The sequence below is a fragment of the Lactuca sativa genome, chromosome 5 (assembly GCF_002870075.4).
Source record: "Lactuca sativa cultivar Salinas chromosome 5, Lsat_Salinas_v11, whole genome shotgun sequence".
NCBI classification, from domain to species: Eukaryota; Viridiplantae; Streptophyta; class Magnoliopsida; order Asterales; family Asteraceae; genus Lactuca; species Lactuca sativa.
In genome coordinates, this window is record NC_056627.2 from 336,049,990 (window position 1) to 336,069,558 (window position 19,569).

A 19,569-nucleotide genomic window follows, 5' to 3' on the forward strand; every position below is an offset into this window, starting at 1 on the left:
AGTTTGGGATTCAAAATATGTGATCAGGAGGATTCGGTGTATACATGAAAAAAGAATGGAAGTACTCTCATCATTGGAGTATATGTGGATGACTTGCTAGTGTCGGTAAGCAACCTAGAAAATGTGAAAGAATTTAAGAGGGAGATGAAAGTTAGATTTGAGATGAGTGATCTTGGTCTGTTGACATACTACCTAGGAATTGAAGTAAACTAAAAGGATGAAGGCATTACAATAAAGCAGGAAGCTTATGCCAAGAACATTTTGGTTAAAACCCGAATGCTTGACTGCAATCCCACCAAGAGTCCAATAGAGTATAAACTTACTTTGACCAAAAATGGAGACGAGGAGCTGGAACCCAACTGAGTACATAAGCATTGTTGGTAGCCTAAGGTACATGGCTTATACTCGACCTGATATAACATTTGTAGTAGGTGTTGTTAGTCGCTTTATGGAGAAACCCACTATAAAGCATATCAAAGAAGTAAAAGGGATTCTTAGATATGTAAAAGAAACTATGAATCATGGTGTAGTCTACTCAGGAAGAGGAAGAGAAATCATTATTTCAGGTTACACTGATAGTGATTTAGCTAAGGATATAAACGACAGGAGAAGCACTAGGGGAATGAAATTCTATGTAAATGGAAATTTGGTCACATGGGCATCACAAAAGCAAAGAGTTGTGGCACTATCATCATCTGAAACAGAATCCATAGTTGCCACCATGGCATCTTGTCAGGGTATATGGCTTTGTCGACCCCTTACATAAATCACAGGTCAAAGAGTGCTACCAGTAACATTATTTGTGGATAATCAGTAAACTCTTGAGCTAATGAAAAATCTAGTATTTCATGGACGTAGTAAACATATTGACATAAGATATCATTTCATCAGAGAGTGTGTTGAAAATGGAGATATAACACTGACACATGTGTTTGGTAAAAGATAGAAAGCATACATCCTCACAAAGTCCCTAGAAAGAATGAAGCATGAGGAAATGCGAAGCTTAATTGGAGTAGAGAAGGTTTAGAATTAAGGGGGAAATGTTAAGATTAATTCAAAATCTCTTTTTCATGCACGTTTTTTTATTAGCTTAGAATAAATCAAAGATACCAATGAGTGGTTCCTGGTCTTTGGCAACTAGTCAAGTTTGTTTCCCATTTTTCAGCTAAGTTCCTAGTTTAAATTGATAGGCAGATCACTACAACAAAATAAAGCTAATGCAACCCCGCTAAAAGGTTGCATTAGGCCTTGTAAAAGTTGCATAATGCCTAAAGCAACCTTTTACCAAAGGTTGCATTAGGTAAAGTTGCATTAGATCTAAAGCAACTTTTTTCTTCGAAAATGCAACCCTTTTTGAGATAGTTGCAAATCTTTTTTAAATGCAACTTTTTTTTATTGCAACGTGTGTTATGCAAAAGCAACCTTTTTAATACTCATATGCAACCTTTTTACACTTGGATGCAACTTTTTTAACTGTTTTAGTTACGAAAATGCAACTTTTTTTTTATAATCAAATGCAACCTTAATTATGTTTTCTAGTAAAGAATTGCAACCTTTCTATATGGCATATGCAACCTTTGTTATGTCTTTAATTGAAAAATGCAACCTTGTTTATAGTCAAATGCAACTTTGTTTTTGTGATTTTTCTAATTTCAATGCGACATTTTTTTTCCTAATCATATAGATGCCACATATGCTTTACTACATTGCTACAAATATACATTACTACTAAAATTACACCATAAAAACAATAACATAAATATATTATATAATTTTATGGTCTTCTTTGTCATATCTAAATTCATAATAACAACCATAAATCAAAGCCAACACAAAGTTGTCAACTATAATCACAAAAAATTATTAAAAACATTCTAGATGTGTATTAAACATAGACGATAAATCATATTAGCAACTATCAGGCTTCTCGAGGTTGTTGTTCCGCTAACTTTTGCATCATGGCTTCAAGGTTTTCTTGCTGTTTTTTAATATCTATTTGCATAACTTCTAATTCGGCCTGTTTTTTTTCATGGTCCTCTTGAATCTCTTTCCGCATTTCAATCAACTCATTTCTTTCAACTTCATTTGCTTTGAATGATTCCATAAGTCCCGTCGGAATCATGTATGATGCATCACCACCCCCCACTTTTTTTATCAATCTATTAGTAACGCCTCTACCATAAAGTCGGCGGTATCCATCATTCTCTTTTTTCATCACAATCATATAAGGATCTATGACATCACTTTCATCTTCTAGATGTTCATACTTCTTCATTTGTTCCTACAAGATTATTAAAAATGAATAAGATAATTTTACTAAAGCATCTACCATTAAAAAGTTGTTTATATTGTAAAAAAAATTGCATTTAAATGCTGAAAAGAACAATTTTTTTATTGTTTAAAAGACAACTATTTGATGTCCAAAAATCTGCTTTCAAAAAACTGTTTTTATGTAAAAAAAAAAAAAAAAACTGCATTTTCACATCTAAAAAACTGCATTAAAAACAATTTTTTATTGTGTAAAAGACAAGTATTTGATGTCCAAAAATCTGCTATCAAAAGACTGTTTTTATATGTAAATAAAAAACTGCATTTTAACATCTAGAAAAACCGCATTTCAACATCTAGGAAATTGCATTTTAACATATAAAAAATTGCAATTTAATGTCTAAAAACTGCAATTTAGCGTCTAAAAAGATAGTTTACTATTAAAAGGGAAAATTATTGTAAAATTGAAATACAAACTTACAATTTTATTTGCCGTGTCATCATATGTATCGACATATACATGCCCATCTGTCCTTTTACGTGTACGTTCAAACATTTGACTTAGAGTTGGGAATTCCTTGTTTGGATCTTCATTTTTCTATACACATGATAACATAAATATCAACAAGAAAGTATCAAAGTGTGGGAAAATAAAAACACAAATCACAAGCAAAAAGAAGACATTAATTACCATTTCGTCACGAATTCTAGCAAAACTTTTTGTACCAGCCGTGTGCATATTTTTTAGAGACTTGCGTATTTCTTTTGCACGCGAACAACGTTTCTACACATACATTAATATATAAAACTCAATTGACCAAATACACCTAAAGACAAATCAAATATTAACAAACACTAGTAATAAAGAAAAAGTTTTTGAAATTACCGCCACATCTTTTTTATTCCATAACACTAATAGTTTTGAGAACTCTTCTTGAGGAATGCATTCATGTCGATTCTTCCATCTTGTTTTATTGTCCTTAAATTGATAGAAGTGTTTTTTCTTGAACCTACATTTGTATACCTTATACAAATTTCCAATTGTCCTAAGAACCCAAGTTTTAGCATCATCGGGCACATCATATTTTCTAATTGTTCTTCAAAAAGTACATCATCCTCATTTCCCAAATCGTCATCGCTATCATCAACTTCAATCTCATTTTCAATATTTGCATATTTCAAATGGTCCATGTCTTCATGGTCATCATTTTGATCAACATCATCTTCTAATTAATGAGTAAATATAACACCAATAATAAATAGCAATTATAAAAAAAATATAACAAAAAATGAAATATTCATTAAACTAAACGAAAGTACCTTCACATTGCGCAAGACGTCCTTCATTAACATTATCTTTCAAACCAAATTGCTCCATATCAGCTGCAATAACATCAAAAATCGTAGAAACGTAAATTAATATAACATGTAGTTTTATGAGGTGACTTTGTTATTTCTCATTAATTAAATAAACATTTAGATTAACAAGATACTACCTTGAGATATCTCATCATCCTCATCCTCATCAACAAGAGCCAATTGTCTCTTTGCTCCACTTATGATACAATTATGCTTTTCCGCATTTTGTTTGAATACCTCTCTTTCCCTTTGCGGTCCTTTATTCCTCAAGATTAAGTCACCCATACTAGTCTTTGATCTAGATTGTTTTTCTTTTGTTGCATTCGAAACCAATGGATACTTATTTGAGACATTTGGAGCAATCACCCGACGTTGCCTTGTTAAATTAGCAAGTCTATTCATGGACATTGGTGCAATATATTGTGGACGATGTTGCTGTAACAAATTTACTTTTCATTATTAAATATCAACATCAAAATAAAACAATTACAGATTTGCTAATATGATTACCTTTTTGGATACTTGAACACTTTTAGCAACTTCATGGTAATCTCCATCATTATCATCACCCAAATCAGGAATATAGTCTGAATCTCTAGCACCGATATACGTTGGTTTCACTTGTTTTTTCTTTGGTTTTTGACTTTCTACCAAACTTGTCAAAGAATTTGCAATGCTTTTAACTCCCAAATCTTTTAGTCTTGCTTGGTTTTCTTTAATCCTCAAAAGTCTATTCTTCTCATAATCATTCATTTCTTTTTGTGCACTTTGATCTTGCTTGTTTTGTTTTCCCATTATCGGCCTGCTCAAAAGTGAAATTATCAATTTAAGTTCAAAATACATAATAATAGCATTGTAGTATCACTTGCATGTACTTTTTTCCTACAATCATAAAATTAAATAAAAAAGAAACAAGAACCTGACAAATAAGGCACAATGCAACTCTGGTACTTACGATTAAACTGAATCGAAAGGAACCTGCAAAACAACCACACATGCATCTCTAATTTAAAATCTAAAAAAAGGTAAAAATAAAACTCAATTGACCAAATACACACGAAGTTTCTATGTGTGTATTTGTTTTATTATGAATAATGTCAATTCTAGATAAAGCTCATTTTGGTCCTTCTATTATGATTTTTTTTATAAACTAAGTCCGGTCTAGATAACTTGTAAAACATTTTCTGTTTTATTGGGGACCTTAATGAAAATAAATTTATGCGACAAATCAAGTTGTCTAAGTAGCATGACATTTTTTGCAGCCATGAATCTGTAACACTCACAACCAATATAAGCTATATTATAGACAATTATAATACAATCCAAGTAAAAATCAACTATTTTCGTATAAAATTAGCTGTCAAGCCGGTTATAATAGTCTTTGTTTATACACCTAATTAAGACATAGTAAAAACAATGAGAATGGCGTTTTAGGAAACTGAAAAAATTCAGGGGCAAATCAGTAAGACATAGAAAAAGTGTATACATTCTTATGAAAAATAGTTAAAAGTAAAAAATTTATAAAGTACAATGCATATAATGCAGAAAAAAATGTTAATACGGCAAAAATGTGGCTTATTATAAAAAAAATTATATAGGGGCAAAATAGTCAAATATGTTGTAATTTGACTTTTACAAACATGTCCGTGAGCATATTTTGGGTTTAAGAGATTGAAAATAAAATAAATGTGTTGGACTTATAATATGCTAGTCATAATTTAATAATACTCAAATCTGTCTTTATATTTCCATATTGAAGATGCTTCCTTTTCGCAACATCTCCCAGTCTATTGGAAACTATTTTTTTAATTGATTAAGGATGTTCAGGAGTTTGATTCCAAGGTAAAAATCACTCATACTTTTCTGTAATATATAATATTATATTATATAAAATTATATTTCTAACTTTTTGATTACTTCTCATGTTATATGCTGTTTCTCATTTTAGGTTCAACTGTTAAACACAATCTCTGTGTTAATTGCCTATGTTGGTGATATCATCCCATATGCTCTTGATTTGGTTCAATTTTTTTAAGAAGATATTTAATCCAAATACTACATGATCAACTTATAAGTTTATTCTTATTTGTCTAACCGGAAAACTCTTCCTTTTTATGTCTTTGGGAGGAATCTTCTGCTGAAAGCCTTCTACAGATACAAATTCTAACCGAACTCAAGAACTTCATAGTTGCAGTTGGGTATAAGTCCCATATATGCTATAATGTTCTACTCCCTGTTTTAGTATTATGGTGTTTGGCATTGATTTATGGAGGGGCTGTTTAGTACTTATAACTTGAAAGCAGGGATTATTTTTGCGAATTTGTGTAGGGGTTGTTTGGTATTTTTCTATTATAAATCAAGGTAAATAAATATCATATGTTATGTATGTACCTTTCTTTCAAATATGATCATGTTTAACATGTATATGCATGGTAAATCATTAAACAAACAACTTTGAATCAATTAGCTATGCTCTGAAGCAAAAATCTACTAAATTATATCAAGTAGAAGAGTAATTTGAGAAAAAAAAAGGTACAGGGTCATACCTGGTTTGGGTAGACAGACTTAAGCAAGAAGCTTTGATGAAATTGACAATTAGATGAGGGTATTCCGCCTCCTGGCACCTGTGGAAGATTAACCGAGAGTAGAGAAAATATTTAGCAACTCAAATCGGAGAGACGAAATAGCTTGCAATCGATTAGGTTAAATTAAGTTTCAATTAGCTATTATCGCTTGCCTTGAATAGAAAAGGTACGAAGATAACTAAGTCTTGGAGCCTTCAATGGTGTGAATCGAAACTTTGGAAACGAGATGAACAGTGCCAATGAATGGCACTGTGAGCCTGCTACCTTCAATGGTAGTGATTGCCTGATTCCCGACTTAGGGTTGAGAGGAGTATGACGTCGATTGAAAGATCAGATGTAATCAGGTATAGCGTGCTTTTAGTTGAAAAGTCAAATATTGGAAATTATATTGTATGATTTAGTTATAGGGAAATAAAAAAAATTTAGCGGGAATTGAAATAAAATGTTATTTATTGAGAGGGAAAATGAAATTAGATAAGATATATAAATAAAATTTTTTGAAAATAAATGTACGAAAAATATATTTAAAGAAAATTTGAAGTTTATTTGATAATAATAATTAATATCTTGGATATTATATTTAAATTATATATAGAAGTGTTTTAATTAAACTTTATTTATTTTATTTTATAATTTAGATTTCAAAATTATAAAACATGGACCTTTACCCTAAAAATTGCATTCATGTTTTAACAATACAACCTTTGTAATAAAAGTTGTAATTTTTAACAAAATTTGTAACCTTTTAGAAAAAAGTTACAGTGTTAAATATAATTTGCAACTTTTCTTAAAAAAAGTTACAATTTTTAATATAACTTGCAACTTTTATAAAAAACGGTTGCAATAAATCTTTTAATGCAACCTTTTTGTTGGACAGGATCTTATTTATAATCAAATGCAACTATTGTTACAAGGTTGCATCTAAAAGGTTGCATTAGACTCATTTTGTAGTAGTGGATGTACGTTGGTTTTTGTCCCTAATTTTCCTTTCATAGTTTAGTGAATAAAGAAGTAACCTTGTTTGAAACCAACGAGAGAGAGAAAGAGAAAGAGAGAGAGAGAGAGAGAGAGAGAGAGAGAGAGAAAGAAAGAGAAAGAAAGAGAGAGAGAGAGAGAGAGAGAAAGAGAGGTTATTCATTCAAATGTTACCTTGATATGATAGGTTTGATCTTCTTCTTATTCTTCAACAAAGAAGTCAAAACAATGAGTCTTTTGTAATTTTTCTCAAACCCTTTTGATAGTTTATGAATTATCAATGTTTTTATATGGGTTTTTGTATATTTATCAGATTTTATAAATCTTGAATAAAAAATGGAATAAAAGATAGCTTTGCATAGTGATTCACCAATTTAGAGAAACTGGTTTGTCAGACTTAGAACCTTCACACCATCACCATCACCACCAGCACCTACCATACTACCTTTTTCCCGCCTTTAATCCTTTTTACCCTTTGTTATTTTCCATGAAGGGAACGAATATTAAATTTTAGCATGGAATATATGGAAGGTAAAATGATTCTTGAGGGTAACTAACTATTGCGTTTATTTTCATTTATTCCCTTTCCTTTTTTGTACTCGATATACCATCGAACTTGTTGTTTGTGTTCACCATAACCCTTTCGACCGACATTTGACCTGTGATTGTTGGTCAAAGGGTTATGGTGAACACAAACAACAAGTTCGATGGTATATTGAGTAAAAAAAAGGAAAGGGACCAAATGAGAACAAACTCAACAGTTGGTTAACGTCCTGAGTCATTTTCCATGAAAAGTTAAATAAAATTAAAGTTGCAAGATTATCAAAGACTGCAACCTTCTTTGGCCATAACGTATATGAAGTGTGTTTCGGAGGGGTAACTTCGTTAAAACATGGTCTATGCTATGTTTACTGTGGTTAGTTGTCAACACCTCTCTGCAAAAGGATATGACTGTGTATGGGAGGTATATTTATATGCATAAACGTTTACCTCAAGGTATGTTATGGTGACGTGTCTGCAAAAGCTGCATGATATTGTACATTTTGATGTTGTATCTTATCCCATGAATTTGATCTTAAAGCTAAGTAAGCTAAAAAATCACAACACTTGTGATTCCACTCGTTTGTAGACTTGTCTAGAATCCATGATACGATAAATCATTTGACTGGAAATGTAAATATAGTCATGAAATGCACTTGCTTAGTCAAAATTCCCCTAATAAATATTCAAGTGCATTACAAAGTTATACATGTATGAATAATGTTCTTTCATGGGTTATGTTTTGAAGAGAAGCAAGAATGAATCTCATAAGGTCATTAATATCAGTAGGAGATGACGTGAGATTTGTTGTAGATGAGTAAAGGGAAAATGAATCAAGAGGGTAACCAACTATTGCATTTGTTCTCATTTGGTCCTTTTCCTTTTTTTGTACTCAATATACCATCAAACTTGTTGTTTGTGTTCACCATAACCCTTTGACCAGCTATCACAAGTCAAAAGTCGGTCAAAAGGATTATGGTAAATACAAACAACAAGTTTGATGGCATATTAAGTACAAAAAAGGGACCAAATGAGAACAAACGCAATAGTTAGTTACCCTTAAGAGTCATTTTCCCAATATGGAAAGATGTTGGGAAATGTGACGTAAATGAATTGAAAAACCAATATATAATCTACAGTTACACACACTGAATTTCATTTTGAAATGATCTATTACCATAGAACAAGAACCAATATATAATCTACTACATCAAAACAAGTTTCTTCAAGCATCAAAAGTAGAATACATATATATTTTCTTTTTGTTGATTTTTTAATAGACCGCACATTGGACACATGCTTCTACAGTTTCCTCTCACCTCATCCGCAGTTTTCTCTTTAAACTTTTTTATTATTATTTTGACTATGTTTCATGTTTTTTAATCAGAAAATCTTTATATTTAATTGTTTAATTTTCTCTGGTCCATCATATTTCATTCATCTTATATAGTCAACTAATTTGTTATTACTAGTACTATTAGATTGACGGATCAAAGCGTGCCCATCCATGAAGGTGGATGGGAAAATATTCATGTTATCTAAAGGGCCCTGAAGAGGAAGGAACGCTAACTACTACCATACAACTCTCTACAAATAGTGACATGTCTGGGACATTCAATTTATATGGATCAATAAGGAGACATGTAATAAGGTAATCTTTATTGAATAATACATATTCATCTATAATGTGTTCTTATTTCTTTTAATATTTGTTGAATAATAGATGAAAGCAAACGTTACTGCTAAAAATGGTCATCTTTGCAATATGGATAAGACGAGGAAACGCTCAAGAATGAACTTGACCATGTAAAATTCCAATTATGCAAAGGAAGCTTCTGTCAATATGGAATTAGGGATCCTATAATAATTGGCAAATAAATGGAAGTAAGATGTTATATTCTTGCATTAAACCCTTATTTAAATCATGATTATTAATGGTTATGTAACGCCCCGATTCTCAGGTATTGATTTAAATGGAAGTTTATTGGTTTTAAGATCTACTCGACGAGTTGGTTGCCCTACTCGTCGAGTAGCAGCGGGGTGGGATCGCGTATTTAGTGGCCTACTCGCCGAGTCCATGAAGAACTCGAAGAGTAGAAGCTGGCAGAAGAAACCCTAGATCTCGGGGTTTTGCACCCTATGTAAGGAAGCATAAGCCTTATTTGGCCTCTTTATAGTCCTTTGAGAGCTCAGAAAACCCTAATTCGTGTGGTGCTTCATCTTTGTGTGTCTTAAGCTTTAGAAAGGAGGTTTTTGGAAAGGAAGAACTTGGAGGGCAAGATACTAGGAGCAAGGAAGGCGTGGGGATCAGAAATCTACCTCAGTTAGCATCATTTGGAGGTATCAAGTCGTCACCTTTACTTCATTTTCCTTCTAAACCTCATTTGGTTGAGATTTAGGGTTTTTATGGTTTGATTGAGATGGTAGTGTGGGATATGAGCTAGATCTGAAGTTGTAACTTCAGATCTGGACCCTCCTTGGGTTCTAGAGTCATAAAGCTCCGAGTTTGGTCATGTATGAAGCCTCCTTGAGTATGAAACAACCATTGAGAGCTTGGATTTGACATTAAGAGCCTTATTAGCCATGCATGCATGTAAAGTTTGCAACTTTATGTGAAATGCATGCCTTAGAAGCTTGGATCTGTAATTTGGAGCCATTGCATGGCTTAAAAGAGTATGTATGGCTTCAGGACTGAAAGGACTCGGCGAGTTGCAAGGTCGACTCGGCGTGTCATATGAAGATAGGCCTGGACCCGACGAGTCCGATGAAGATTGCCATAGAACTCGACGAGTTGTATGAACAGCTCGGTGAGTTGGTTGAGGTTTCCCCAATTTATGTATGCATGTGTAACCGTTGAGTTAAAAGAAGGAAACTCGACGAGTGGCCTTAGAGTTCAATCGTAAACCAAAGGAACTTGCCGAGTCACTCCGTGACTCCGCGAGTGAGCAAGTACTTCAAGGAACTCGGTGAGTAGCCGAGGGTACTCGGAGAGTTAGGGTAAACATGGACTGTTGACCTTGACTGATAACTTTGATTTTGACCAAGGTTTGATTAGTTGGCTTTTGGGGTACCTTGAAAGGTTGGGAACTTATGGGCATAATTATAATATGGTAATAGGTGGTGGAGTTTTTGACAGTGATAAAAGATTTTGAGTTCATCTACCGAGTCGACATCTGCAAGGTGAGTTATCCTCATAACTCACTATATCATTAGGGTCTACAGCACCAAGTCCGGCCCTTAAGTTGTTATTGTTATGATGTGCTACATGTGGTTATGATCTGTTAGATTGGAATAAGGATAGACAATATATTATGCTCTTATGATCCGTAGGGTTTGGTATGTTAGTGACCTGCTAGGTTGGTGCTCTAGTTACGAGAGATTTCTATGATTGATGATCAGTGAGATAGATATGTTTGAAGTTTGTACATGCCAGTATATGATAGTTATGCACACATGGTTAATTGCTTGTTAGTAGGGTTGAGGCGGTCCTGCTTTGTGTTGAAGGCCAACATACCCTATGAGCGGTCCGAGGAGACTGTAGGCCCATGTGGCGGTCCAGTCATGCCGAAGGCTCGGGACAGATTCAGATAGACTGTAGGCCCTGTAGGGCGGTCCAGTCAGGCCGATGGCCCATTATGTATGTTGTTGATTGTCTGTTACTGATATGGTATTGTCAGGGTGGTATTGGTATTTTGGGGGTAGCTCCCTAAGCCCTCGAGCTTACAGTTTTCAGTTTATTGTTTCAGGTACTTCAGGAGATCATGGCAAGGCGAAGGCATGACCCTACCGCTGCTCATCCTTTTGATCTAGTTATTAGGAAATGATTTGAAAACATTTTGTAAACAAATACTATTTGGTTTTATTTATGATTGAAAAAGTTTAAATTTGGGGTAAAATTTTTGGATGTGACAGGTTAAACGTATATATTGCATTTAACAAATTGCGTGATGCCATTACAAGTGGATTTTACAAAACACGTAGCAACTAATGCAGATGTTGCAGTAGAAGACAATGCACACGTGAGATTGGTTATATCTAATGAAAGGACAGCTAAAGTCGATATCTTGCAAATTCAAACTGAAAAATAGAGACAAACGGTTTAAATGGTGGACTAAAGATGCCACGTTATTCATTATTGCTATTATTTTATCAACTGTTTTCTTGAAATTAATAGAGACAAAAATAACTTACCAAAAAATGGATAAATACAAGAAATATCATTCTTTCTATTAAACCATTGTTTCAATTTTTTTTCCTTATTTAGACATTATATCATGCAAAATCTACTCAATATGGATAAAATAAAGAACAACTACGGACCACAATCAGATTTCTTAATCATAAGTAGTAGTTGTGAAATTCATATATTACATGAGTTAATTAAAAAAAATTAAATATAAAAGTCAAAATATTTAAGAATTTTGAATTTTTAGAAAATAAAAAAAAATAATGAACTATTATAATGGAAATGTTTTTTTTGTCTTTTTTAGATTTAAACAAATAATTTAAATAAATGAACAAAAAAAAACTAATGAACTTTAATTTTAGGAATTTTGAAATTAAAATGTACTTTTATTAATGAAATTAATACCCATTTATCACTGCATTTATTGTAATTATTAATTAAAATATTATATTGAATTTAATAAATTAGAAAAACTCATCAAATGACCTGTGGAAAAAAAATTAATTGAAAATAACCATAAAATGATATTTGGCAAATTGAATGAAAATGTGACAAGTGGCAAAAAAAACATTCATTTATTAGAATAGATTGATTGATTATGGACGGATAAAAGAGGAAATTATGATTTAAAACATACCAAAAAAGGCTAATTTCTAGAAATTGCAGTGTAATTCTATTGGTAAGATATTCCTAGAGCTGAAGTTGTTGGTTAAGCCACTTATCATCTCAGAACCATAATTCTCAAATTTTGATCGTGCCTTGCATTATTTGACTTTAGAGATAACATTGTGTGGAAAAATGTTTGATTATGAAGTCTACGTGGAGGTCTTTGATGTACCTTTTGATAGTAAAATGTTGTCACCTGAATATATGTTTATGGCATCTAATTCTTCAAGTTTTATGATGATCAGTCAGTGACGAATCTAGAACAAAAAATCATGTGGTTCTTAAATGAAGTGAAACCAATAAAAAAATCAACAACACTTTTAGGAGTCAGGTCGGGTCGGATCGTGTACCTTAAAAGAATTGAACCGGTTTAATCGGTTAAAAACGATCAAGCGTCACCAATTAAAAATTTTAAAAACCGATTGAAATATAACTGAAAAATCCGTACGGTTTAACGAAATTCTAGTTGATTATTAGTCCAATTATAAAGCGGCGAAAGGAGAGTGAGTCTTTGACATGTGGACTTCTTTTTTATTAGAGCAACTTATTTATTTAATAATATTTTGAAAGTGTCAATTAAGAGTGATTAACTTTTTATTATCAATCTCATAATTTAAAATAACAAATTGCACCTAATAACTTATATTTTTCTCCTTTTAAAATGATTTTTTAAGAAAAAATTTTAAACAAAAAACAAATTTAAGGTTGGTCTTATATTTTTTCTAAGGTAGTTCCTGGTTTTTTCTACTATATACATTGTAAATAAAATTGAGAACTTAGATAGGTCCTAGGAACTACTTGATCACTATTTTTTGTAGGGTTAATACAATTCATTTATTTTATTTTTATTTTTTTAATATAATTTTGGGTAAATTTTGAAAAATAGCAAACTATTTATTCTTTTCTAACAATATAAGAAATTTATATTTCTTTTAATCTATAATAGCTATATGCTTACATTTTTTTTATTGATATGTAATCAATAATAGTAAGGTACTTATATTTCTTTACAAATTTTTGCAATGTACTTGCAATTCATAACCCATAATAGCAACGTACTTGAAAATAATATAAGCATGTTGCTATTAATTGAAATGATTTGAAAGAACACTGCTATTATGGGTAAAAAGAGTAAAGTACGTTGATGTATAATGCAATTTGCCACATTTTATTGTTTCTTAACCACTAAAATGATATTTATTAATTTTTGTAACAGGATACTAAGGCTGAATAATTACCAGAGTTTATTCTGCTGCCTTCAATTGAAAGAAATCGATTATCAACTACACTAATCAGAGTCTACTCGGACGCAAGCAATAAACTATTTTCTTCTATTTTTCTTAAAAAAAGAATTTTAATGAGAATCTTTACCCAAGTGTATGGTCAAGTGTTTTGGTCAGGTTTATTCCCCGTATGGTCTCTAATGTTGTGATGTTTAAAAACATTTGAGAAAAAAGAGACTTTAACAGGATTTGATGGATTCAATAAAATAAGTTGTTTAATTTCTGATTAGTATTGCAGTGGTGATAATTATAATTTTAGATTTTTACCGTTTGTTCATGAAATCCAAATCGAATCCACTATAAAAAAATCACCTTCTTATGGGAAGCATGCGAACATCACTAGTTTTAATTAAACATGTAACAAGTTTTGATTTCTTAAAATTTCAGTTTACTTTTTAAGGATCTCATTTCTTCCGAAAGCGGAGAACCTTAATGATCACTTCACTAACTTCCTTTGACATAAGTCTGCGTGAAATACTCCCAAACTATTGTTTATTAATGAAAAATCTATTCTATAAATAGTTTCAAATATTAACAATAAAGTTAAAAATAATCATAGATATAGTTTCACCAAGTTATCTATTGAAAAGCATTCGTCAGGATTCAAGACTACGTAACAATAATATTTGGATTTGTCTGCACGTGGTGGAATTCTTGTTGACCACGACATCGGCCGACACTTGGGAATAAAACTAAGCCTTATAATATTATTAAAATTAAAATAAAGAATTAAAGAATTAAGAAAAAGAAGGAAAAACATAAGGCGTGAGGGAGTGGGTCGCTGACTAATGTTACAACCACTTACGTGTCTAAAATTTGGTGACCTTCAAATTAAAGAAAGTAAAGCCGTTTTAAAATTCAAAACTGTAAATATTTAATTATCATCTATTGTTTGTCAGTAGATTAAGTAGTTAATTTATTTTTTTGTTTGGGAAAGATGTCCGTCCCTCGGCAAAGTGAAATAATAATGGTTTATCGATACAAAAAAAAAAGCCATTTGAAAATTTAAGCTTTTTATAAATATTTAATTATATATAATATTACTTATTATTTATATAAATGACATATAAAATTTATTAAACTTTTTCCTTGATTTTTTTTATCTATTTTGATATTAGCTTTGATCCGATAAGTAGAAAAAAAAAACAAAAGATAAAAAGGATATTTGATTTCTCTAAAGATTTTATTTGTTCAAAAAGAAACAAAGCCTTTCAGTTAGCAAGTATACGAAAAAAAAAAAATTATTCTATAAGTAATTATACCTTTTTTATTATTTTTAACTTTTATCTATTTAGTATAAAATCTTTACTAGCAAGTAATTTGAGTTTATTACATAAGAAACCTTATATTTTGCATTATTTTTTTCATTTGATATTTATTACTTTTTTTCCTTAAATAAATCAAATTTTAATATATTCTTTGAGATGTTTGTAAGATAATACAAAAGAAAAATATTGTATAGTCTGGCGATCTCAAACGTGCTTCCCCGGAGGGATCAAACGTCGGCCAATCTTTTCCGATTAATTGACTTGGTTCGCTTCTTCTTTTCGTTCTTGATCACTTGGCTGCTATGGAGAATATGTTTACTTTAAAGTCGTTGGAACGATCTCATGACATGGAAGGAGAGTTGGGATCGGAAGATAGGGAATAACAAAGCCAAGAACGGCACATGGAATGTTGATAAGGTATCCATTTCGTTTATTTTTACGAATTTCCCTTCTGATATTGATTCCAAGAAGTTATGGACTATATGTAAAAAAATATAAGTTTGTTTCTGATGTCTACATAGCTTGAAAATTATCCAATGATAGGCAAATGTTTTGCTTTTGTTCGCTTTATTATGGTAAAGGATGAGAAATAATTGGAATTGAAGTTGTGTGATATTCGGATTGGCCAATTTCATATATTTGTTTCATTTGCGAGGTTTGGTAGAGTTCGGTCAAAAAAAATTGAAACTCGTCCTAATGCGGTTTCACATGGAGGAGTGGGTGATGTAAATGGATCGTGGATGGGTTCATATGCTAATGTGATGAAAGGTGGTTCAGTATCGGTAATAAACCTTCGAAACAGTTGGGTTCATTTGTGTTAGAGGGCAAGGATATATGTAATTCTTTATCATTGCAATCTTTTATTTTTTGTCAAGTTAGAAACATAAGGCTTATCCAAAATCTTTAAGCCGCCAATGATAACCATGCCATGGTCACAGAGAAAGAAGCAGACATAACTGTTGAAAGAACGGAATGATTGATAGCAACAATCAACATTTTCAATTCATCTGGATACTTTGAGACATCAGGCTGAACACGATAGTTGGAACTCTGAATCTTCAACATCGGTTGAGATGTTGCATCTTCAGTAGTGTTTGAGGGATCAATGTGACCAGTTGGTGCCACCATTGTTAGGGTTTTAAAGAACATATGATTATCGTGAAGAAAAGATTTTGGGAAAATTAGAACAGATCGGGTAAAGTCGGTAATTTTGACCACCAAAATCCTTTTATAATCCAAGGAAACTTTGAATTTGAACCATCCACCAATAAAAAAAACTACCACATGTAACGTTGGAAAGTGGGCCAGTTTCCAAAAAAGACGCCACGTCTGAAAAAGTGATGAGCACTTTTCCCTTGAAAACCGTGAAAGAACCAAACTGTCACATCCACCAGACGTTTCGTGTGCCCCAAGAGGATAAGAACAGTCACTTGACCTTCGCTTCTAGGCAGGGCTCATTCGCTTTTGGGATGAGAAACGAAATCACAGTCAAACTTGCAAAATCTAGGTTTGAGTTGGTATTCCCCAAGACCTCGAGGGTTTCTGTGCAAATGTGTGCCAAAGAAATAGCGGGAACCAAAGTAAAAAAATGTGTGTATAGTGACATCAAATAAACATTCGATGTAAAGCAAATGGATCCCGAGCAAAGATCACTTCATTCGACATTAAGAGAGACATCGAACTACTTGTGTGGTATCTCGTGAAGTATAATTGAATACTCATGAAGGAATATCGAAGGGCATCTTCTACTTAGGCTTTGAAGATAGACTCAATTTTGTTTAAAACCACAACTTGACATAAGTGTGAGTAAAATGAACAAAATTACTTGTATAACCAATGTAGTTAGGAACAAGTAAGATGGAAAATATTTCGAAGTGATGAAGATTCACAAAAAATATTCAAACGGAAACCATATTCCAAGGAAAATAAAAACTGGATCTTGTTGGGCAAAAATATCTTGGTGAAAGAATATTTTATCAAGACCACGCAAAATGAAAGGAATATGATTTTGAATATTGAATGGTGGTACAGAAATGAGTGTTTCACTAAAATCTTGAACATAGTTTGTCGTCAATTCCTTGTAAGGTGGGAATGTTGGGTTTCACCATCATCACGATCGCATGAATCAGGATCATGAACACAGAGTTGTGCAATATCTACATTCTGGTTGGTTTCTACCAAAGATGTCGAGGATATGCAAGTGAAGTGTGTAAATCGTGAAGAACAAAGTTTGTGAAAAAGATTGGTTAAGAAACAATGTTTACCTCTGTGAATGATATGGACTTAGCAGAAATCTCTTAGCTCAAAATGAGAAGAGAAAGGTAGCTCGTCGACTAATGTGAATATAGCCTGATTGGGAAGGAACCCTCGTAGTGAGTGATCCATTAAGGCTTCGAAACACATTAAGTATATGAGGCTTATAGTCAACATACAACAACATGCTTCTAGAGACACCTAACTAGTGCAAGGATTTGAAATTGTACCTGTCCCTCTGTCACAAAGTAATGTCCACCAAGATATGTTGATTGAAATATACCCTGAAAAATGTTAAACAAACAACAAAGAAAATATTTTTGGATTTTTGTTTTTGAAATTAAAATACAAAAATAAGAAAATCTTTTTGGAATTTTTGTTTTTCAAATGAAAAGACAAAAATAAGAAAATCTTTTTGGATTTTTTGTTTTTGAAATGAAAAGACAAAAATGAGGAAATCTTTTTGGAATTTTTGTTTTGTTGAAATTGAAAGACAAAATGAAGAAAATTTTTGTAATATTTTTGTTTTATAAAAACAAAAACAACAGCGGCAAAATGTTACCAAACATTCAAAGTACGAAGTATCGACTTCCAGATAATGTACTTCGAACAACAATCCTTTCTCAGACAACGAATAGTGAGTTGAACCATTCAGAGACATTTCGAATTCGATGGGGGTCGAAGGCTAAATGGTGAACAGTAACTTCTGAACCTGTCAACAGTATTTCGACTCCTTCTTGTTTCACGCAGAGGACAAACTTGGAATAACACTCGCATCGAGCATTCCTAAACTCGACAAGATCCTTAGAAAAGATTTCTCATCCAAAGGCTTTGTATAAATGTCAGCAAGTTGATCCGTTGTCTTAACATAATGAACATCGATATTTCCATCCTCGACATGATCCTTGATGAAATGGTATCGAAGTGCTATGTGCTTTGTCTTCGAATGTTGCACCGGATTATGGCAGATGCGTATTGCACTTTGTGAATCACAATACAAAGGTATCTTTTTCATGTTGATTGCGTAATCACGAAGTTGACTTTGAATCCATATGACCTGAGAAGTGCAAGCTGCAGCAGCAACATATTTTGTTTCTGTTGTGGAAATCGAAACACAAGTTTGTTTTTTCGATTGCCAGCTGATAAGCTTCCTATCCAAAAGTTGACATCTACAACTAGTGCTTTTTCTGTCGAGTTGACACCCACCAAGTTCTGCATCAGAAAACGCCTGAATGAAGAAACCAATCTTCGAAGGGTACCACAATCCCAACGACACAGTTCCTTTAAGATAATAAAAGATATTCTTCACAGCTGTTAGATGGGGTTCTCTAGGATTCGATTGGTACCTGACACAGTTGTAAACAACGAACATAATATCAGGTCTACTAGCAGTTAAGTATAGTAAAGAACCTATCATGCTTCTGTACAACGTGAGATCGACAACAAGTTTATCCAATAAAGGTCCTAAGTGTGTGCCGACTGGCATTGGTAATTTCAATTTCGAACTATTCGTCATGCCAAATTTCTCAAGCAGGTTACGAGAGTACTTCTCTTGATTGATAAAAATTTCATCCCTGCTTTGACGAATATTCAGTCCTAGAAAATTATTGATCTTACCCATCATACTCATCTCGAATTGGCTTTTCATCATATTCACAAATTCTCTAGACAATGAAGGGTCATTCGAGCCAAAAATAATATCATCTACGTAAATTTGAAGTAACATCAGATGATCCCCTACTTTCTTTCGAAATAGATTGGGATCAACAGATCCTTGTTTAAATTTAGAGAGTTTTAAGAAATTGGTAAGAGTTACATACCAAGCATGAGGTGCTTGTTTTAATCCATAAACGGCTTTATCGAGAATATAACAATGATCAAGGAATTTATCATTTACAAAACCTGGTGGTTGTTCAACGTACAAAGTTTCTTCTAATATGTCATTGAGAAAAGCAGACTTGACATCCATTTGATAAACATCAAAGTCCTTGTGTGCGGCATAAGCAACAAATATTCGAACAGCCTCGAGTCTTGCGACAGGGGAAAAGGTTTCATCATAGTCAATACCTTCTTATTGCGAATATCCTTTAACAATTAGCCTTGCTTTGTTTTAAACAACATTACCATGCTCCCCCTCAACATTAGACTCATTGAAATGATTTTGTAATATCAAATTCAAGAGCTCC

The 19,569-nt window shown here is 32.4% G+C and overlaps 3 protein-coding genes across 5 annotated transcripts; 1 reads left to right on the forward strand and 2 right to left on the reverse strand.

Moving 5' to 3' along the window:
- The first annotated feature begins 334 nt into the window (after nt 1-334).
- On the forward strand, nt 335-766 carry LOC122197952 (secreted RxLR effector protein 161-like). Its single transcript, XM_042902163.1, has one exon. The coding sequence runs from the start codon at nt 335-337 to the stop codon at nt 764-766; it is 432 nt and encodes a 143-aa protein (XP_042758097.1).
- A 1,982-nt stretch (nt 767-2,748) lies between these two features.
- Nucleotides 2,749-6,564, reverse strand: LOC111921034 (uncharacterized). Of its 3 annotated transcripts, XR_006183537.2 has the most exons (9): nt 6,365-6,564; nt 6,174-6,251; nt 4,583-4,605; nt 4,138-4,429; nt 3,765-4,062; nt 3,589-3,651; nt 3,155-3,494; nt 2,960-3,052; nt 2,749-2,866 (listed from the first exon to the last, which is right to left on the reverse strand). XR_006183537.2 is itself a non-coding variant. In XM_042895479.2 (8 exons), the coding sequence occupies exons 4-7, from the start codon at nt 4,420-4,422 to the stop codon at nt 3,181-3,183; spliced, it is 957 nt and encodes a 318-aa protein (XP_042751413.1). In that variant the 5' UTR covers nt 4,423-4,429; nt 4,583-4,605; nt 6,174-6,251; nt 6,365-6,564; the 3' UTR covers nt 2,960-3,052; nt 3,155-3,180. The 3 variants fall into 3 exon arrangements, 2 of the variants coding, with proteins under 2 accessions (XP_042751413.1, XP_042751412.1); XM_042895479.2 differs by lacking the exon at nt 2,749-2,866 and having other exon boundaries at nt 3,155-3,491; XM_042895478.2 differs by lacking the exons at nt 2,749-2,866; nt 6,365-6,564 and having other exon boundaries at nt 4,547-4,605; nt 6,174-6,254.
- Nucleotides 6,565-17,574: 11,010 nt separating this feature from the next.
- On the reverse strand, nt 17,575-19,352 carry LOC128126139 (uncharacterized mitochondrial protein AtMg00810-like). Its single transcript, XM_052763888.1, has 2 exons — nt 18,441-19,352; nt 17,575-17,667 (listed from the first exon to the last, which is right to left on the reverse strand). Exons 1-2 carry the CDS (start codon nt 19,350-19,352, stop codon nt 17,575-17,577), a joined length of 1,005 nt encoding a protein of 334 aa, XP_052619848.1.
- Nucleotides 19,353-19,569: the final 217 nt, after the last annotated feature.